The sequence below is a fragment of the Neovison vison genome, chromosome 7, assembly GCF_020171115.1.
Source record: "Neovison vison isolate M4711 chromosome 7, ASM_NN_V1, whole genome shotgun sequence".
NCBI lineage: Eukaryota > Metazoa > Chordata > Mammalia > Carnivora > Mustelidae > Neogale > Neogale vison.
This window is the reverse complement of record NC_058097.1, coordinates 107,785,407-107,798,864: the sequence shown is the minus strand read 5'-3', so window position 1 is coordinate 107,798,864 and position 13,458 is coordinate 107,785,407. Positions and strand designations below refer to the sequence as shown.

The following is a 13,458-nucleotide window of genomic DNA, read 5'->3' as shown; positions in this document are numbered from 1 at the left end:
CTCTGCTTCTGCCTGCCATTCTGTCTGCCTGTGCTCGCTCGCTCTCCCTCTCTCTCTCTGATAAATAAATAAAATCTTAAAAAAAAATCCCATCCTTCTTTCAAGGTCCAGCTGAAATGTCCGCTCCTCCATGGGATTCTTTCAAGGTCCAGCTGAAATGTCCGCTCCTCCATGGGATTGTTCCAGGTCTCCTGTTGTATTCCCTTCTCCCTCTCTCCCTGCCCCAAAGGAGTCTCCTTTGTAGTCTCTACCTCTGACTTTCCCTCCCGTGAAGCTCTCTTCACCCTTGCTGATGTACTAGAGCCCTCTGCTTCCAGACCCCACCAATGCTTGGAAGCCGAGGTTATGTCTTGTTTACCTATTTAGCCCTGGCAGAGCCCAGAAGAATATTCCTCGTTCTAGGATTCAGCGTGTGCTCAGTGTGCTTGATCCTGATCATGCATGGAGAGGATTTGGGAGAGTTGAGGGAAATGCAAAACAGTAACGGGTGCCCTGGAACCCTTTACATGTGTCTTTTCTACTCTTGTGAGGGGCCAAAAAATCCCTCTCCTGGCCAGCAGCCAGTCTCAGCTGTTGTCCCCATTCAAGATGAAGGCATTACACTAAGGCTGGAACACTAGAGGTAGGTCACAATCACTAGGATCACCCTTGAGTCTGTGCACTGGAAAGGTGAAATGAAAACATTTTCAGGTGCACAAAAATTGAGTTTGTAACTGATAGATTTTCATTAAAGAAAATTCTAGAAAGATTTTCTTGCGGAGTAAAGGAAATGTCTTGACAAATGGCTAAGAGTCAAAAAGAATCGTGAAGAAATCGGTTAGTAGGTACGTTGTATTAGTTATCTTCCACTGCATAACAAATGAGCCCCAAACAAGAGCGTTCGTGATCTTGTACAGTTTCAGAGGTCAGGAATGAGGCAGCAGCTGGGCTCCATGGTTCTGCTCTGCATTGCTAACACGGTTGCCATCAAGCTGTCAGCAGCGGGGAGCAATTGTGTGGAAGCTGGAGGATCTGCCTCCAAGTTCACTTACTTGGCTCATGGCAGGTCTGCTCTCTAGAAGCTTTTGAGCTGAGGTCCTCAGTTCTTTGCCATGAGCATCCTTAAGACATGGCAGGTGATTTTTCCCTAAGAGCAAGTAATCTGAGAGAGAGAGAGAGGAAAGAAAGCCATGGTGCCTTTTGTAATCCAGTATTGGAAGTGACATATCAATTTCACTGTGTTTTATTGGCCACATGGTGCAGTGGGGGAGGGTACTATGTAAGGCTCTCAAACCTGGGGACCATCTTGAAGGCTGGGTACCGCACATGTGGGTTAATCTAAACAAACATGTTTCCATGAAACATAAATACTAATATCCATGTCATAGAATTTTTAAAAAGAACTGAAAGCTTTACAACAATAGTATACATATTAGGAGGGAGGTGATTTTTTTTTTTAATTTTTCAGGAAGGGTATTATGCTTAGTTACTCTGATACCTTTTAACATTAGACTCTTTAAAAGTCTTTGTTAAATCAAATACTATCTTAGTCTGCTTGGACTGCTATAACAGAGTACCATAGACTAGGCGACTTATAAATAACAGAAATTTATTTCTCATAGTTCTAAAGGCTGGAAGTCCAAGATCAAGGTGCTGGCAAATTTGGTGTCTGATGAGAACCCGCTTCCTGATTCACAGGTGACCATCTTCTCACTGAAGCCTCACTTGGTGGGAGAGGCGAGAGAACTCTCTTTTGTTTTTTATTTTAAAAAAATTTTTTAGAAGATTTTATTTGTTTATTTGAAAGAGACCACACCCTGGGGAGAGGGGCAGAGGGAGAAGCAGACTCCCCGCTGAACTGGGATCATGACCTGAATCGAAGGCAGACACTTAACCGACTGAGTCACCCAGGAGCCAGAGAGCTCCCTTTTTTAAGGACAGTAATGCCATTCATGAGGGTTGCCCTCAGGATCTAATCCCCTCCCAAAGATCCATCTCCAAGTATATCCCATTGAGGATTAGGTTTCAATACATGAATTTGGGGGACACAAACATTCGGTCTATAGCAAACACCCGTGGTGAAATTCCAAAGGTAACCATTCAACTAGAAATAGCTTGCATAATTTCTCAACCAGTAGAGGGAGATGCTGAATAAATAAAGTCAGAGAACACATAAGGGCAGGATGGAGGACAATTTAAAACACAGTGAAGAGGATCAGCAAAACCAAGATCAGGTTCTTGAAAAGACTTGAAATAGGTGAGCATCTAGTGGAGCTGATGAAGAAAAGAGAGTCGTGAAGTCGTGAAGCCTCTGCCTTTGACTCAGGTCATGATCCTAGAGTCCTGGGATCCAGCCCCACATCGGGCTCTCTGCTCAGCAGGGAGCCTGCTTCCCCCTCTCTCTTTGCCTCCCTCTCTGCCTACTTGTGATCCCTCTCTCTGTCAAATAAATAAATAAAATCTTTAAAAAAAGAAAAAAAGAGTCATCACAAATAAACAATATGAAGAATGCAAAAAAAAAAGACATAACCACAGATCCAACAGAAATTACTGGTTGCTAAGGATAAATAGAAAATACTATAAACAACGGTATGGCATTAAGTTTGAAAGAAGAAAAGAGCAAATTGCTCTAAAAATCATACTCATTAAATATGCTCAAGGAGAGAAATCTGAGGTGTCTCATGGCCATTAATGAGTGGAAAAGACAACTGAAAATCCTCCCACAAAGGAAAGACAAAGTTAGATGATTTCACAGGTTAGTACTACCGGACGTTCGAAGAATAGATTATTTCAGTCTTCTGCCAACTCTTCCAGGGAAGAGCAAGAGAGGAAATACTAGTTCTGTGAGGCTAGGACTACCACAATACCCAAACCAGGGAAGGCCAGTACAAAATAAAAATTGCAGCCCAATCTTACTCAAGCACAGAAATGCAAAAATCCTAAACAAAAGCTCAGCGAACCCAAACCGTCAGGTTACCAAGAAGGCAATACATTGGTTTTATCCCAGCAATGCAAGGATGATTTGACATTAGATGATCCACGCACATAATTTCTTTCATTGATAGATTAAAGGTCAAATCTGTAGATGTAGAATACTCATTCCTAAATAATGTAAAACAGAAACATCTTAGAAAACCAGGATTAGAGGTGGAACTTATAAAACATTAGAAGAAACCTATTTAAAATCCATAATTCCCGTCTCTTGATGGCTGAACAATATTTCATTGTATTTAGGCCACATTTTCTTTGTTGTTCCTCACCATGCACACAAAAGGTAATTATGTGAGGTGGTAGAGGTGTTAGCTAATCTTACTGTGGCAATATTTTGCAGCATAAACAAGCATCAAATGAATCATCGCACCTTAAACCTAACATATTGTTAGGTGTCACATCACAGTAAGGTTGGGAAGAACTAAAAATACACACAAAAATGAAATACAACTAAAAAGTAAAGCCGCTAACAGGACTCCATGTGTGCGTGTCCGGTACTCCTGCTTCTAGTCTACATTTTACGGTAAGGCCTGGCAGGACATAAGACAAGAAATAAAAATCAACAAAAGGTAAGCATCGGCAAAGAGGAGACAGTACAGTCATTTACTGGTGATGTGTCCACAGAGAAAACCCAAGGGACTCCACAGGTTAATTATTAGAAATAATAAGAGAGTTTAGTGAGATTGGATTTAAGGTCAATATGTACAAATCAATTGCCTTTCTCTGTGCCAGCAAAAGTTAGAAAACACACACAAAAGATAGCATTTAAAATAGCAGGAAGAAGCATATAGCACCCAGGAAGAAATCTAATAGAAGATGAGCAAGACCGATATAAAAGCCTTTATAAAACCATTAAAAGACATTAAAAAGGACGTAAACCAATGAAAAGATGTTTTTATGGAAAAGAGACTCAAGATTACATGAATGCCAGTTTTCCTTGGGTGGTTCTACACACAGATCTCTTGCAATGAGATCCTCAGTCATGTTAGATGCATTGGACAGGCTGATTCTAAAATTTCTATGTAAGAGTAAAAGACCAAAAATAGGGAGGATATTCCTGATGGAAGAGAAAGAGAAGAAAGAAGAAAATGAAGAGGAGAATTCTACCACATGGGAAGATTACTATCAGGCTGTACCAGCTGAGACACTGATTCTGACGTGGGAGCAGACAGATGGACCAACGGATCAAAAAAGGAGTCGCAGAAACAGACACACACCTGAGTAGAAACTGGGTATGTGATGGAAGCAGCAGGACCATTTCAGAGGAAAGAGGGGATGGGTTGCGAACACATAGTGCCAGGACAGCTAGTAGAATTTAGATCCCTACCTCCTGCCTTACATGAACACCAATTCTGGGTGGAATAAAGATTTCAATGTCAAAGGCAAAGCTGTAAAATGTCCAGAAGAAAATTCCTTCTGACTCGGGCAGACAAAGATTATCTTCCACAAGATGCATTAAAAAAAAAAAATCGCATTCAATTACATTAGGATTAAGACATTCTGGTCATGACCTGACAGCAACAAAAGATGAAAAGTCAAAGCACTAATTGGGAAGAGACATTTGCAGTACTTAATGATAAAGATTTCATATCCAGAATAATAAATGGATAGTATCCTAATCATGTTAACCCACTTGAAAAAAAGGAGCCAAAGTCATGAAAGCCATCACTGATGAAGAAACAGGAATGGCAAATAAACAGATGCCCAACTCCATCACTAAGGGATCAAATGAAGACCGCACTTTGCACCTCTCAGTTGGCAGAAATTATGCAGTCTGGCAATGCCAAATATTGTTAGGGATGCAGAGAAATAGGGGCAGTCATGCAGTTGGTGGGTTGTGGAAACAGGCATGATCATTTTGGAAAAGAGTTTGCGAGTATTCTGTAAGATGGATAGTTTGTATACGGTACAGCTCAGTGACCTCACTCCTCAGCCTGTCTCTAGAACATGCATTTTCTACTGCACAGTGACCCATTCATGGGCCTCGCTGTTTTATTTTAAGAAGGGAAACTATAGGGCCGCCTGGGTGGCTCAGTGGGTTAAGCCTCTACCTTCGGGTCAGGTCATGATCTCAGGGTCCTGGAATTGAGCCCCGCATTGGGCTCCCTACTCCGTGGGAAGCCTGCTTCTCTCTCTCTCACTCCCCCTGCTTGTGTTCCTTCTCTTGCTGTGTCTCTCTCTGTCAAATAAAATCTTTTAAAAAAAATATTTCATATGAAAATGATGGCAAAAAATTCGAAAAACAGTGCCTTGCATGTGTGCCCTGGGCAGCATGCAGAAAAGTGTTCACAGCTGCTTTATTTACAATCACACAAAATGGGAAAAACAAAAAAAAAAAAAAATCCACTGGTGGGAGCATGGACAGAATAATTAATCTGCATGATGGGATACTGCAGGACTTCAGAAACGCATGAACTATGGTCACGTCACAGTGGATGAAACTTAGAAACATCACGTGAACCAAAAATAGCCAGTCCCTGTAAACAACAACATGTCGTAATTACAAAGCTAAAAAAAAGCTCCATTAAACACCATTTTATTTCATGCATAATAAATAGGTTTTTAAGAAGAAGAGCAGGAGGGTTAGCCATATGCTGAAATAGTAGCTGTAAAACGGAGTGATGTTCTGACGCCTGACACGGATGAACCTTGAAAATGTGCTGCTCCGTGAAAGACGCCAGATACCAAAGGGCACATATTGGACAATTCTTTTACATAAAGTATCCAGAATAGGTGAATCCACAGAGACAGAAAGTAGACCAGGGGTTGTCCGAGCCTGGGGTGGGAGGTGGGGAGGGCAGAATGGGAGTGACTGCTGGCAGGGACAGGGTTTCTTTTCAGGGTGATGAATGTGTTCTGGAATTAGCGATGGTGGGTGTGCAGTTTTGTGGAGGTACCCAAAAGGGCTGGATGTACACTTTTAAATGAGTTTCATGGTATGTGAATTACATGTTAAGTTAAAAAAATGTCTTTGGGGCACCTGGGTGGCTCAGTCAGTGTCCGGCTTTTGGTTTCGGCTCAGGTCATGGTCTCAGGGTCCCGGGATGGAGCCCTGCATAGGGCTCTGTAGGGGAATATGCTGGGGATTCTCTCTCCCTCTCCCTCTGCCCCTCCCCCTGCTCACGTGCTTTCTCTCTCTTTCCAATAAAGAAATAAATAAATAAATCTTTAAAAAGAAATGTCTTTGAAGAACAACAAAGGGAGTGATGACGCAGGTATGGGTGTCTGCTGTCCAGGGTGCTGTTCCCCTGTGGGAGTGAGGCGGGGGGTTAGGCTGGAGGAAAGTACAGGTGTGCTGTTGCAGGTGTAGGTGAAGGTCTCGTTCTTGCATTATGGGTGTTGGTCTTGTTACTGTGCTTCGTTATATGTGTGTGCTACCTACGTTTTTATACATATAAGGTATGTAAAATTGAAAAGAATTACCAATATTAGGTGAGATGGCATTAGGAGCCAATTACTGCCTTTTGATACACACTTCCCAAGCGGCCTCCCCCGTCCAAGGCTGGGCCTCCTCGGGGCTCTGGATGTGGCGGTTGTGACCTCTGGTGGCTGAGAGGGGCAGGGCACCCGGGGCTGCTCGCTTGGGGTGGGGAAAGTCCGAGGGAGGATCCCTCAAAGCAAGCATGGTCCTGGCCACTCCGTCCTGGTCCAGGGGTCAGGCCACTGCCAGTGTCACCCCCTGGATAAAGGGAAGACAGCATTATGCTTTCCTGATTTGGGTTTTTTCCCCTGCTTTTCCTTGCTGGCTCTTCACTGCAGTTCCTTAAGCCCAGGCGGGAGGTATGTATAACTCCACTGAAATCTGTCCCTGGAAGGGACCACCTGGCCACCTTCTGCCTCCATGCAGATGGCCTATCCTGGGATCCCTGGCTCCAGGGACAGGGGCTTGATGAGCTCACGAGCAGAAGTCCAGGGAAGGGGAGAGGTCAGGGCACTGAGGCTCCGAGAGCCAGTGTCCACACCGCCTTGGTTTGAGCAAACCGCCTTTCTGGAGGACTGTGAACTAAAGCTGTGGGAGGAGTTGGCTCGGGCCAGGGTGTCGGGCATAACTGAAGGCATAAATGTCAGCATTTCAGGGTTTCCCATATGGAGACCAGTAAGCAGCAAGACTCCCGCCCCGCGTGGCTGGCTGGACTAGGGCGACCTCCGCTTACCTGCCCCATTTTGTCTTACGGAAGAAAGACTCTGCCGGTGCATGTGCCTGTGGGGAACTGGGCCAGGAAGTCCCAGACATCTTAGTGAACGGGGGGTGGCCACAGAAGGATGGCCTGGGGAGGAGGGCGCCGCTGGGGTCATTTCCAAAGCCCTTAGAGTCTTCTGGCTTCCATACAGGAGAGGCATTGTGGTGGAGGGCTTCCTGAGCTGGGCGAGGACTGGGCCTCTGCTGCTCACTCTCCCACAGGTGTTGTTTAACCTCTTCAGGCTCAGGTTCTTTACCTGCAGAATGGGTCAGTCATTGTGCCTGCTGATGGCGTGGATTCCGTCAAAGTCGCTGAGCTCCTGCACGCGGAGCTGTCTCTGTGAACGCTCTGCCACGGCAGCTTTGGCTCAATTGTCTGAACTCTCTCCGCGTGGAGAGTACTCGGAGCCTGGAGCCTGACTCGGCCCCCACATCAGGCTGGGGGTGGGGTGGGTGGGGAGTCTTCTGTGCAGAGAATGACGTTCCTCCTCCATCCACAGACACCATGGAGGCGGTGCTGATCTTTCTATGCAGCCTGCTGGCTCCCACCATCCTGGCCAGTGGTAAGTACCCTTCCAGGTCCTGGCCCTTTGGGACCGTAGGGCTGGGGGAATCTCACATTCTATGTGGCTGATATGCTCCCCCAGGCATCTCTGGTTAATGGGCTGTCCTCCCCAGGCATCCCTCAGTGGGAAGTGAGTCTTGTGAGCCTTGGGGGAGACTCAGGAATCAGAGATCTCACTGTCTTTCTTTTGCCCACCTTTGTTTACTTTTTCGGCAGCTGAGCAGGAGGAAGAAAAGGACCCTTTTCATTATGGTGAGCAGTGATGGGAACACTGGGTAGGGAGGGGGAGGTGCAGCCCCGCCCTGGGGAGGGCAAACCATGCTCCTTTCCACCTTCCCTCCCTTCCATGTCTCCCCCTTGCTCCTTTGGCAGACTACCAGACGCTGAGGATTGGGGGATTGGTGTTTGCCGTGGTGCTCTTCTCCGTGGGGATTCTCCTTATCCTGAGTAAGTTTGTCTGTTCCCTGTCCGCTCTGTAAGGGGGCGTCTGTAAGCTGCTAAGCAGGTGGAGAACGGTGGCAGAGCCTGGCCATGCTCTCCCCCGGGGAGCGGGAAGGAGACTGTCGTTCTCCCTGTTATCTCTAGGACCGAATACAGCGTGGGCCACATAGTAAGTGCTCAGTAAAACCGTGAGGAACAGGGGCGCCTGGGTGGCTCAGTGGTTTAGGCCTCTGCCTTCAGCTCGGGTCATGATCTCAGGGTCCTGGGATTGAGCCCCACATCGGGCTGTCTGCTCAGCGGGGAGCCTGCTTCCCCCCTCTCTCTGCCTGCCTTCTGCCTACCTGTGATCTCTCTCTGTCTATCAAATAAATAGATAAAAATCTTTAAAAAAAAAAAAAAAACGTGAGGAACAAACAAAGTAAATGCTTGATGAGAACCAGCAGACAATAAGAAGGGGCAGAGTAGCTGTCCCCGTGCCATATCCAGGAGGCGAACGTGGGGGAATGTCCTCAGAGTGCCCACCCGGGACGCGCCCTGTGTTTGTCTTTCCTATATGAGCCTGGGCTGCATGGAGCCGTGTCTGATCCAGCCGACTGTGGTAGGGTAGTAAAGCCATTGAATGTTGAACCTTGGCTCAGAAGAGTCCTACACCGACAGAGGATTGCTACACGTAGCTGTGCTTTTTATGTGGTCCCCCATGGCAGCCCCATTGTGGTCAAGCCAGGAGCAGGACCTTGAGCTCCAGCCGGGAGCATGACCTTGGCTGGTTTCTTTGCCTTTCAGGTCGCAGATGCAAGTGCAGTTTCAATCAGAAGCCCCGGTAAGGATGCTGTGTCTGTGGACATCTGGGGACAACACTAGGAGGGCATGGGGGGTCCCAAACGAGTGTTCTTTTGGGTTCTTATCTCAGAAAGAGGCCATGGGTGTAAGGAGTAGATGTTTTGAGGATTGCCAGGCATTTCCTGAGGCAAAAGAGAGGTAAACATGTCCAGGTTTAGCCCCGCCTCTCTTCTGATATACACTGGGAAAGGGAGGGAGGCCAGAAGGTGCTGGACCCTTGTCTGGAGGCACTTGAGACAGCTGGGCTATGGAGAAGGGAAGCAGAGGACCTGAGAGCCTCTTGTGAGGTCCTCCTCTCTACAGGACCTGGGACACTGTCCCTGCTTGCCACCTGTTCATGGGGCTCTTTGGCTAAGTAGAAGCTTGGGTTCCCTATCATTCACCTCCCCACCCGTAAAGGGGCAGACCCCATGAGTCCACTATAAAAACCAGGGGTAGCACTGGACCTCAGAAATCTGAAGTCTGGCAGGACACACACCCCAAGCCCCCAGGCCTAGAGGTGTGTGTCCTGCCCAGCACTTACCTATCTTGGGGGCCAACCAACACCGAAGGGTGCTGGTGAGTTCCCCTGACCCTGCACCCTGCAATCCCGACTTCTCCCCCTGCCCCATGCACCCTTTTGGTGGAGAGAGCTCAGGCCTGCAGTGACTCGGAGGGGCCAGATCCAGACAGCCATGTGCGGCCAGGAGAGCGGGTTTGCCCTGCAGACCTCTAACGGGAGGGCTGTGTCTCTCCTCTTGTAGGGCTCCGGGGGATGAAGAGGCCCAGGTGGAGACCCTCATTACTGCGAATGGTACGTGTCCTGGCCACCAGCCTGGGTGGCGTGGAAGTAATTGGGTGGGTCCTCATATAGCTCAGGGAGGCTGGTTACCCAATACCATGGCCTCCCTAGAGCTCACCAGATGTGCTCTCACCTCCGTGCCAGGAAGGAGGTCCCTGGGGCCTCTGCTCTGCCGTGCTCCCTCACTGCCACCAAACAGGCTGGGACTCGTGACAGCAACCGTGTATGGGGCAGGTGCTCTATGTCAGGCAGACCCCACTTCATGGGCGCACAGCCTGCTGGAGTAGACATCACTATCCACAGTTTATAACTAAGGGACCCAGCAGGGTTAAGGAATGTGCCAAATTCCTAAAACCAGCAAGGAGTGGGTCAAGATGTGGGTCTGTCTGACCCCACATCCTGCCAAGTCGCCTCTCTACTGTGCGGGTCAGATGCCCCCCGCGTCAGGCAGAGGTGCGGATGCCCCCTGGGCAGGGCAAGGGGTCCATTCTCTACAATCGGTTCTTTTTTTTTTTTTTCCCCCTAGCAACGGAGCCCCAGAAAGCAGAGAACTGAAGTGTAGCCCTCGGGTAGGAAGGTAAGATTCTGCCTGCCTGTGTCTTCCTCTGGCCCCGTCACTGCGCATTCCTCATTCCTCAGAGAAGAGCAGCGGGACCGCTTTTACTAGGAGCCACGCTCGGAGGCCAGTGAGACAGGCGGACGGGAACGGGGGAGACGGCCCGCACATGCGCAGTAAACAGTTGGGAACTAAGACCTCTGCAGAACGCAGCGGTCAAGTTAATGGGGTGTCATCTTCGCTGCCACATGGGCAAGACTTGGGGGCAAATTACAGTTCGTGAAATACTCCCGATACAAAGGAGCATAAAGATAATGGCTTTTAATGATGAGTCAAAGTACCTTAGGGCCACTTTTTTAAAAAATTAACATTTTATAATAAAACTTTCAAGATCTACACAAAGCTAGGGAGAACAGTGTATTATCCCCTCCCCTCCTACCTCCGTGTGCCCTCTTCACGGGCATTCCGTTTAGCGTTTGCTTCCACTGTTCATTGTAGGGACACGGGAGAGTCATAACCGTCAAATGCCTTAGTTTTCAAAATACACTCACAAAACACACACTCACACTCGAGCCTGCTAGAAGAGGCAGGACAGGTGGGGTTGAGCCCCGTTTTATCGATAAAAGAAACGGAGGTCACCGCGGACAGATTGCAAGTGACAGGTGGGACTTGAAGTCAGGCCCTTTAGCTTCCAGCCATTTCCACCACGCCCCTCTGTGTCTGTGCCCGTGTCACTTGCTGAGCTCTCTGGAATATGCTGGGGCCCGGGGAGTGCAGAGGTCGGTCTCCTGTCCACTCGCATCTGCCTCACGGAAAGCGTAATAGACAGGTCTGTGATCTCATCCTGAATTGTCAGCGAAGAGATTCCTTTTACCGAAATCCCTGGTACACCAGATTCTACCATGAGTGCAATGACACAGCGTCCTCATGACAGCCCTGCAGGTGAGCAGAGCAGGGCTTATTATGTCCATCTTCTATTCTAGATGGGCTCAGAAAGGTCAGTGATTGCCCACGCGCGAGGTGGCCATAGATGCCAATCTCGGAGTGGGCGTACAGGCTGGTCGCGTGGTGTTCTGTCCCTTTGTGGTGGCTGGCAGGTCCCATCTTGGGAGTGGTATGGGGAGGCTCAAGGGCAGGAGGCAAGACCTAGCACTTGTCCTGTCTTCTTTTTTTTTCTTAAACTTGAACTACCTCAGAAACCTTGTTCTCTTAGATCTCGGGACTGTGAGCCGCTCCTGGGAGTGTCCTGACATAGAAACCCTGGGTTTAACAGTTTTCTTTCCATGTGTCCCAGGTTCCAGCCCCCGCTGAGAGAAGCCCTCTCCTGAGGGCCACCCCCTCCCCCGCCTCCACCTTCTTTCCCTGTGTTTCAGGCTCGTAGTCCGCTTGTTGCTGGGAATGTGGTGCTCGAGTAGGTCTCATCCTGCGGGTTTCAGGGGGCACAGGGGCTGTGCTGAAGGCAGGGAGACAGCCGATAGAGATTCCTGGAAGGAACCCAAGTGGTGTTTTAATTTAAATTCTCTCCCCCCTTAGCCTCCGGAACCCGAAGGAAGCTGCTCCAACCTTTAGATGCCAATGTTGATGCTTAAGAACACCGGCCACTTCAGCAGCAGATCTTTCCCCAGGAGAAGCCAAGAACGTGTGTGTCCCCTGCCCTCTCCCCGTCCCCGGAACACGGTCCACAACTTAGTAATGCAACAAACACCCGCCTTCCCCTGCCCGTGGCCTGCGGTCTCGTCCACCTCCTGTGATGTGTCTGTGTGTGTGTTTGATGACTGTGGTCTCTGTGGCTGCTTGTTTGTGGGTGATGTTGTATTTTAGTGACCCCGGACTCGCTTTCCTGGGCAGGTGCTGAGCCATGCCGCCACCGGCCCTTCCCTACTCCCCTGTGCCCCGGCCCCATCATCTCCTACTCCTGGGACTCTGCTTTTTCCCTTGAGAGACCAGTCCCTTCTCTTGATTGAGGGGTGGGTGTAGGTGGGGGTGGGGGCACGGGTGGGGGTCGCCCGTTGTCTCAGGACTTGGGAAGGTTTACATCACCTTTGTGATCGTTCTCCATGGCCTCTCTCACTTCCTTCACAAGAGCCTGGCTTCTGTATTCCAGCCCCGACCTGAGTCTGTTCTGGGGTCTCTTGGCCATGGGAAGTTGACAGCAAGGTGCCGGTGAGCCCAGCTTTGCCTCCAGGCAGGCTCTGCCCCGTCTGTGGTCATTTCCTCTTGGGGCTTCCGGCACAGAGGAGTCCTCTGCCTGGCCCTGTGGCACAGCAGCCCGGGATCCCGGGCCCGGGGCTTCTCCTCTACTCCTTGGGGAATGTGCCCCTTGCATATCTTCTATCTTCTCAGCAATAACCCCATGGGCTCTGGAACCCTGCTTCTCTCCCCCATCTTCCCTGCTTCTGAGACTCCCAGCGATAGCCCAGCTCTTCTGGACTCAGACTCCTGTCCCTGAATGAGGTCTCCAGGAGGCGAGGGCCAAGGGGACCCATTCTGTTGGGGCCAGCACTCTGGGGAGGGGCAGCCGGGAGAGCAGGGTTCTCTGCCCCCGTGTTGTTGACGGGGAGGAAGCAACGGCTCCTGCACCCTTTGCCCCGCCTTCCCTGGTTAGAGAGGCAGGTGCAGCGGGCCAGCTGCAGGTTAGAGAAAGATGGAGCAGGCGCTCACAGCCCTGCAGCGGAGGGGACAGCGAGAGGTTGAAGGTCATAGAGAATGGAGAGTCCGGCCAGACCCCATCCCATCCATCGTGTTCTTGTGGAAACTAACCGAACGGCGCCGCCGTGACTGCTGTTCTCTGTGTTGTGACTTACCCTCTCAGCCACAGAAAGGAATAAAACACCGTTTGTTTCCTAGTGGCTCTAAGTGCTTTCCTTTGTGTCAAGAAGCTGGAGTATTTGTAGGGCGCTTGTAGGGCTACGGGGACTCTGTGCTTGGTCAGAGGGAGGCAATGGTTGCTGAAGAGGCAGTCGGGGTATGTGTGGGCCAGCAGCTTGGACGCTAAGTTCCTCTGCTTCCTCTCCCCCTCCTTCCCCCTCCTGCCTCCCCCTGCTTCCCAGTCTGTGGGCTCGGGCTCCGCCCTGTGGCAGGACCTGAACCTGATGTGTGGCCTGCACAGAAGCCAAGAGTCCAGG

The 13,458-nt window shown here is 49.6% G+C and overlaps 1 protein-coding gene across 2 annotated transcripts in view; it reads left to right on the top strand.

Annotated features, from left to right (window-relative positions):
- Positions 1-13,179, top strand: part of FXYD6 (FXYD domain containing ion transport regulator 6) — a 29,728-nt gene extending 16,549 nt beyond the window's left edge. Inside the window, exons 1-8 of one of the 2 annotated variants that reach the window (XM_044257924.1) lie at positions 1,660-1,677; positions 7,651-7,713; positions 7,932-7,967; positions 8,088-8,162; positions 8,940-8,976; positions 9,740-9,789; positions 10,304-10,354; positions 11,867-13,179. In XM_044257924.1, coding sequence (XP_044113859.1) covers positions 7,656-7,713; positions 7,932-7,967; positions 8,088-8,162; positions 8,940-8,976; positions 9,740-9,789; positions 10,304-10,332 — 285 coding nt within the window. In that variant the 5' untranslated portion in view covers positions 1,660-1,677; positions 7,651-7,655 and the 3' untranslated portion in view covers positions 10,333-10,354; positions 11,867-13,179. Of the gene's footprint in view, positions 1-1,659; positions 1,678-7,650; positions 7,714-7,931; positions 7,968-8,087; positions 8,163-8,939; positions 8,977-9,739; positions 9,790-10,303; positions 10,355-11,866 lie in introns of those variants that run through there. The other variant, XM_044257923.1, reaches the window with a different exon arrangement.
- The last annotated feature ends 279 nt before the right edge of the window (positions 13,180-13,458 follow it).